Source organism: Athene noctua, chromosome 2 (genome assembly GCF_965140245.1).
Source record: "Athene noctua chromosome 2, bAthNoc1.hap1.1, whole genome shotgun sequence".
Classification (NCBI taxonomy): domain Eukaryota; kingdom Metazoa; phylum Chordata; class Aves; order Strigiformes; family Strigidae; genus Athene; species Athene noctua.
In genome coordinates, this window is record NC_134038.1 from 76,642,243 (window position 1) to 76,650,337 (window position 8,095).

At 37.4% G+C, this 8,095-nt stretch overlaps 1 protein-coding gene across 1 annotated transcript in view; it reads left to right on the forward strand.

Annotated features, from left to right (window-relative positions):
- DDC (dopa decarboxylase) overlaps window positions 1-8,095 on the forward strand; it is a 58,616-nt gene that overhangs the window by 42,483 nt on the left and 8,038 nt on the right. The window contains exons 11-12 of the mRNA XM_074899471.1: window positions 83-102; window positions 1,459-1,557. Of these exons, the coding sequence (XP_074755572.1) occupies window positions 83-102; window positions 1,459-1,557 (119 nt within the window). The remainder of the gene's footprint in view (window positions 1-82; window positions 103-1,458; window positions 1,558-8,095) is intronic.

Consider the following 8,095-nt stretch of genomic DNA (forward strand, 5'->3'; position numbering starts at 1 on the left):
AGCTTTTTCAATAACATTAGAATGATTAAAAGCTTTGGCTGTTGTGATGAAGCAGTGTGAACGTTTTTTCTTTAACTTCCAGGCCTTGTAACAGATTATCGGGTAAGTACAGCATCAATGTAATAATTCGTATTATTACTGGTATATACTGATATTTTCAGGACTTTTATTTTCCATTACTATCATAAACCTCAAAAACCTTATGTTTCTTTCCAGAAAGGATGCAGCTTGCTAATTTTTTAATATTCCTTAAGGTGAAACTTTAAACTCTTATTTTCTGAAAAAAATTGTTTAAAGGCTGAAATTTTCTTTCATGTGCAATATCTCAAGGTTTAGACAGTAGAAAGAAACATCCTAAAGATTTTTTTTTCCCTTAAGATAGTGAATAATACAATTTTAAAAAAAGGTGTATGTGCTTTAATGTTTAACTAGTAGAAACACAGTTGTTTTGAAATGGAAAAGGGGCCTGTCATTGTAGATGCTAGCCCCACAACTATAAATAATGTACATGAGCTTCTGTTGTGGTTTAATCCCAGCTGGCAACTAAGCATCACGCAGCCTGGTGGGATGGGGAGAAGAATCAAAAAAAAAGAAGTAAAACTCATGGGTTGAGATAACAATAGTTTAATAATTGAAAATAATTGAAATATAATTATGATAATGATAATAAAAACAATAACAATAAATAATAATAACAATACTACTACTACTATTAATAATAGTTGTAATGAAAAGGAAGATAACAAAAAGAGAGAGAACTAAAACCCAAGAAAGACAAGTGATGCACAATGCAATTGCTCGCCACCCTCTGACTGATGCCCAGCCAGTCTCTGAGCCAAAATCCATATCCTCAGGTGACTCCCCCCAGTTTATATACTGAGCATGACGTCCTATGGCATGGACCATCCCTTTGGCTAGTTCAAGTCAGCTGTCCTGGCCATGCTCCCTCACAGCCTCTTGTGCACCTGCTCTCTGGCAGAGTGTGGGAAGCTGAAAAATCCTTAATTTAGGATAAGCACAATTTAGCAACAAATAAAACATCAGTTTGTTTTCAACATTATTGTCATACTAAATCCAAAATACAGCACTGTACCAGCTACTGGGAAGAAAATTAACTCTGCCCTAGCCAAAGCCAGGACAGCTTCTAAGATACTTACTTTTCAAAACCTTCGAGGAGAACTTATGCACAAAGAAAATTTTATTTGCCTTTTGACCCTTCCATTCTGACACCAACCTCATTTTCCAATTTTAATTTGAAAATTTTGAGTATTGAACAATCACACCAGGACATTAAACAGGAAGAGATATTTCTACTATTATTTGACCCACCTCTAGCAACTGCCTGTAGGATATGGCAATGTGGCATGCTTCAAAATCATTGCAGAATGTGCAGTTTCTTCAGTATCACTGCAACGGGGACTTCTAACATGGGTGCCCTCCCTTCTCCCTGGCTTTCAGCACTGGCAAATCCCCCTGGGCAGGAGGTTCCGCTCCCTGAAGCTCTGGTTCGTACTGAGGATGTATGGGGTCACGGGACTGCAGGAGCACATCCGCAAGGTGACTGGAATTCACATTCTTGGGTAACCTGTGGTGGGATGGCAAGGGAAAATGAGCTGGCTACCTGTCTACTTTCCATGACTTCTGTACCCATCAGAAAGCACAGGCAACAGCTTTTAGAGAACTCTGTTCAAGAGGGGTGCTGCTTATTTGCCCCATGTGCTGTCACAATTTTGTATCATGGCAAGATCAAAACTGTCATCCATTTTGTGTTAATCTTTAGGGAAGAGAAATGTAGAAATTCGGAATTTCTGCAGTGTGGGACCATAGTTCCTTTTCAAATTAAGCAAGAGAACACCCATAGTTTTATTGCAGAAAAACATGTTTATTCATTACTTCTTGATTTTATTAATGTTCATACATTGAGAGCATGTTTAGATTATGATTAAGGGATACAGTGACTTATTGTGCATGTATACCTCTGCTCCTTCTTTGTTTCCTGTTTAAAATACTTCTTTTTTTGTTGTTGTTTTTTTTTAAATGTGTACAATTTACAGTTTGGTAACATTGTTATGAATAAGTACAAAGTTTATTCTTGATGTAAAAAGAAGGGGTTTCTTTATCACTAAAACCCACATCTGGCGCCAGTCTAAATTATAGATATACTTCCTCTGTAGCAGTAAAGTCAAATTCAAGCATACCTTTTGTCTTTATGAAGTCTAGGGAAACTTCTAGTGAGGGGAAATCCATGACTTGGCTCTAAATATTTACAAAAATATCCATTAGCTAAGGATCTGGTCTAGTATACCAAACTCCTTGCAGACACACATTCCTTTTTATTGTGGTACTAAACAGATTAATTCCTAAGAAAGGCTTTTTTCCACTGTTATAAAATCACTGCATGAGGAAGTCCTTTTTGATCTGGAAAGGTTCTGGGATGGAGGATACCCTCTTTGTTTCTCATTTTTATCACACTATAATTTTCAACTGACTCTACGAGGCTTTCAGAAATAAATTTAGACAACGGTGGCAATCCTGATGCTCTGTCATCCTTGTGGCAATCTGATTACATATCCTTCTGATGAAAAATTGGTACAAGATTTGTTACCACTTTTACTAGGATACCATTACAGTTTCTGGTGGGATTCTCTCTCACATTAGATTTCTGAAGACTGCAATTATTTCAATATGATGCCAAATTTTTAAGTAGGGCTGGGAAAATAGAGAGTTGGAAGCCTCATACCAATTACACAGCCCTTTATCAGGCCGGTTTCCACAGGTCAGTATTTATATTCAACAAGATCCCTCCTTCCCTGTCTCCCAGAAATTTCCCTGAATGATCAGCCAAAAAGTGTTTGTCTCCCTCTAATCATAGCTGAGGACCAGGTTTTTGTATTTTCTGTCGCAATAAAGTTCAAGTAAGCTAAGCAAATCAATCTTTTCTTAAAAAAACTGACTGCAAATGAAAGCCCTAATATATTTCCTTATTTGTAAAGGTATTTCAGATAGCTAGATTCCCAAAGGCTCATTGGATTGAGTATGTATTTTAATATTTCACTAAGGACTAAATTGCTCCCCAGAGAAAAATAAGTTACGACCTTATGTTTGCAACTTTGAAAGGGCAAGAGGGGTAATTAAGTGCAGAATTCGGCTCACTGTATACATCTGTCAAACTGGAACCATTAAGTTAGTTTCTCCTTGCCACCTGCCTCCCCCAGATGAATGCTGGTTAAATTCAGTGGGTTCCAAAGCAGCTTTAAAAAAAAGTCACTTCTATCTCTATCAACTCTCTTTTGAACTTAAATTTCAAGAAATAATTGCATTTGATTTGCTCCCTGCTCTAGCAGAATTTAAGATACCTCTTGTGAGTTTGCAGACATGTTGGTAAAGTTACATCAGTAGCTCCAAAATATAAAATTATAAAAATATACAATTATAAACATGTTTCATGTCTTGCACATTTCCCCCTCTTCTCGGGAATTATTGTGGGTTCCAAATATCTTGTGATGACTTTTCTTTAGGTAGCATAGTAATGAAGTATGTAAACCAGCCTGACACTGGTTTGTATTTTCAAACCTACAGACGAGTTTCCAAATGAAAATTAATGTGAAATTTAACTTCACTTTAAAATTGCTTATCCCAGTGCTTGGCCTCGAAAAGTTGCTTTCTTTTAAACATGCAGCATCTTAACAGTAACAGCTTTTATCTTCCTATTGCTGGCAAAGGCTGTCCTTGAAGAGAATAGCTGGTATTGTATCTTGTGTACTTGGGACTTTTAGCTGGGTTTTAAGGGAACACCTGTAGTTGCCAGAATTATTTCTGAACCTGCATTTATTGCAGTGGGTGATAGAGTGGACATAGGTAGAATAAGAAGAGACCTAGGAACACTGGCAGAAGCAGGTATTTCAGCCTTCGAGTGGAGAGCAGACTGGATGGAGCTGGGGAAGCAGGAAGAAGTGCTCTCTCTCTGTTGTGTTATTAAGGAGTTGCCTCAGGAAAAGGGCCACAGAGTCAGGCAGAAGAGCAGAGGTTTGAAACAGGTCCTTGGGCTGGAGCCTGGGGAAGGAGATGCCTACATCTGGGATGTAGCATGCACTCGTACACCACATAGTTTTCATAACATCAGCATATCTGTGTGTAGGGCATGTCATTCTTGCTCACGCTATACAATAGGCATGCCTGTTCAGGTTCAGGGCTGGGCCTTATTGAGAGATTTGGGACCTAGGGTTTCAATTCCTTTCTGAGTTTATATAAACCCCAATATAGATGCTTGTGATCACCTAGGGAAAAAAAAAAAAAAAGACACTTCAGCTTCTGATCATAGAAGATTGTAGGAAGATTTATCCAGTGTTTATAGACTTCTAGTTAAGCTTCTTTTACACAGCCAGGTATTACTTACAAAGTGATTTGAGATTTTCATTAGTAATGAGCTTCTGACATGACACAGAGGGGAAAAACACTTCATATCCTTAAGAAGCCACCCTATTTGCTGTGTGATCACCAAGCTTCTATATGGAAGACCAAAGATAGCTATCAACTATCCCTTCACAAACCTTTTTTTTTTTTATCCTGGATGTAAACTGCCCCAAAAAACTATTTGTCTCTCTTTTTTTTTTTCTTTTTTTTTTTTCTTCTCCTTTATTAGTATGTTTTAAGAAAAATATGTTTGTTATGTTTGCAACCTTAAGGTCTGCATCAAAATGCTTGTACTGAGGAAGACATTTAGGAACTAAAATATTCTTGGTAGATGAGAATGTGTGACTTGCAGTAACTTTTTTGTTTTCTAAACCTTCCAGTTATGCACTCTTTTCCCATGCAACATGTAATATTAACCTATTGCTAAGTATAGGTTTTAAAGCAAGTGGTAAAGGGGAGGACAGTCATCTCTGGCACATGTGGGGAGAGAAAAATAAAAATTTTGGAGGTTAAGTACCAAAGCCTCAGTCAAAGGAGATCTACAAAGAAGGCAAACCCAACAACAGTAACAGTCTTCTGGACTGATTCCAAACACTCAGAGTCAGTATAAATATGAAACCCAAATGGCCTATTTGTATATGGCCCATTTGCAAACTGCTTGACTATCTATTACTCCTTTGTTTTAAGTCCTCTCAAAGAGCTCAGAAGTCATTCCAGAAATTTAGCAGTTGATGTTTTTGTATGTGATCCCGATGAACATTCTGACTCAGATGAATCCTCCATAGGACCATAAGAAATCAGTGTACCGGGTCTTTCTTTCTTTGCCGAAGATAACTAATTCCATTAAAAATCAACAGCAGAGACTTCAGAAGCTGTAGCTCTACAGAACAGCAAAGCCAGAGATAGCATTTCAGCTGGGGAGTGACACAGTCCGAGTGGCTGTTGAGAAGACACTTTTGACAGCATTTTCCTTCGGAGAGTAGTGGGATGTGAGCTAAGGCAGGCAGAGAGGTGAAATCTATAGGAGAAAAAGTATGAAGTGATCAAGGCTAGGCAGGTATGCTTACTTGCGTATACACATTAATGTGGGCTGATGCTTCAGAGAAGCTCCCTTCAATCAAAAACTATTTTAGTTCTTGAAGGCTTTGCCCAAAAATCAAAATTCAGTTTAAACACCTCCGTGCAGAAGCATTTATATTTATATTTACACATATACATACACAAATACAGCTTGTTTTAAATAGGGACCACATCTTAACGCCTCATGAGTTTTCTGCTCCCATTAGTGATGATGTAAGACATTTCCCTTAATCCTGAATTGTTACTGTAAATTCGATCTCAACCCTGTGAGATTTAGTTTGAAGTTTTAGAAGGCAGGCATTTTTATTGCAGCGCTGGATGCATGTGGGATCGTTCCAGCTAACGTGCATACCTAAAGACAAGGGCACACTTATTGTACACAATCAAAGAAATGAATACTCATGTGATTTCTGGGAAGTACACACCTATTTTCAGAGAATCTAATCCATATGTTAATACATTGTGCAAATGTACTGAAATTTGGGGAAGAGTCCCCGAGGGGCTTCCACAGGTGTCTGCTGGTTTATCTGCCCTCCCCTGGATGTACCATCGCAGTTGCAGAAATTATGTCCTTGGGCCCATTCTTTGTCTGAGGCCCCTTACAGCAAATAGCACCAACTGCTTGCAGGCATCAGCTAGCACTCATCAGAATAACTAAATGAATTGGATCCCTTTCTTGTTTCCCTTCTCACTTCAGGACAGCAATAGTTATTTACCTGAGATAGATAGTGATACACAAAAATTCCTTACAAGGTTCTTCAATTTGCTAAATTTCACTGTGAAGAGAAGGGCTGGTACTCTGTTCCTATGTACCAAAACTTTCCAGGCCACTAATGCAGTGATTCCCCTTTGGGAACCCACATGATAAAGGGATTTTCCAAATGATATTGCTAGAAACAGTATGTGAGATGGTTTGTGTATGTCCACTTTTTTGTTATAGAACAGCATTAAATAAAATAATTTTTAAAGGTTAAATAATATTTGAATGCCAGCTCGAAGTTATTGTTAAGTTAATGGTACTAGGGACATGAGGACACAGCATGACACAAAATCAAAAGCATTTTGAGGGTTAAAATATGCATAGATCAGGCTTGATATGTACATATTCAGCGGAAAACTGAGAACCAACTGCTTGTCAGTTTTCACCTCTCCTTTCCTATCCTTAGTTTCAGTGCCCAGAGTTCTCCAGACAGGACTTTATTTTTACAGTTTACCTTCCTGTCTTGAAAAGTTGAAGCACTAAAACCACATGTGTCCTCCTGTGAGCTACTGCTATGCTCACATCCAGAGTATGGGTACAGCTCTTAGACTCACAGAGGCAGATGTGATACCTAAAAGCCCTTCGGTTTTAAAAAGTTTCAACTTCTAAGCTTAATGTTTAACTTTATTGGGTTTAATTATGTTTGGTTGCAACAACCTTTGTAAAAGCAACTCAGGATAATAGCTTATAGTTCAAAGGTGCAGGGTCTTCGGTAAATGTGTTAAGCAGAGCTATTACAGGTGAAAAGGTCAGTTAAAACTCCACTTTCCATTCCAGTTCTGTATCATCTAAAACACTTGGTGCCCCCCAGTGGCTTCATAAATTATTGCTACTTGTTAAGACTCGCGATGGATAAAAGTACTTTCATCCAGACATGAATACAAAATATTTCCAGAATTTTTATTTGTGTTTTACAGAATATTCCCTCTTTTTCTTGCTTTGATTTCTTTCAAATTCCTGAAAATTCCTTTAGTGCAAAAAGTGGACATAAATACCTGCTATAAAATGCACGGCATGCATCCAGAGTTTTCTTTACAAACTACTTGCAGTAAGCCAAATCTTAAATTTTTATTTTATTGGGTTCTTACGCAGGTAAATTTTGATTAAATTTAGTTAGTGATTACACTCAGCTGAACAGTTGTGCAATTCTTTTCTCATTGAACATGATTTTTTTAATGGCTTTGATTTCCAAGATGCAGTATATGCAGTGTGAAATTTTGCAGAGCTGTGTAAAAGACATCCGTTTGGTTAAGGCTATAGAAGATGAGGATAAGAGGAAACAGTAAAAGATCATTACAACACGTATGCATATTTCACATATGTTTTCCATGCTCTTATGCATACAAGTATCTGTATGTATACATAGACTTCTGGTCAATTTTCTTCTGTCAATTTTCTTCTGTCAATTAGATGTAAACTCATGCTGTTTATATTAGCAGAACATTCAAATGCACTGGAAAGGATTGGGCATTTTATTGGTCTTGTTCTTAACTCAAAGAGCTTTCAGTCTAATTTTAGATGATAAATGGATGTAACAAAGAGCAAAGAGGAAGTGGTAACAACAGTTAAGATTGGATGGTTGCATAGGGTGCCAGTATGCCCAATATGAAACTTTTGAAGCAATGTTTTGATTCAATATAAACAATGTTTTTCTATTTTCAGAAAGAAACAAACATCAGAAAGCTATGATTAAGATTGCAAAATGTGTTGTTGTTTTATTTTGTTTTTTTCTGTTCTGTAATTTCTGTTTTGTCTTCTTCTTGCCCTTTTGGAAAAAGCTGCTGTGAGATGAAACATTCCACACTGAACCCTGGCCCAAAGTGAAATGTTTCATTTTTGTTT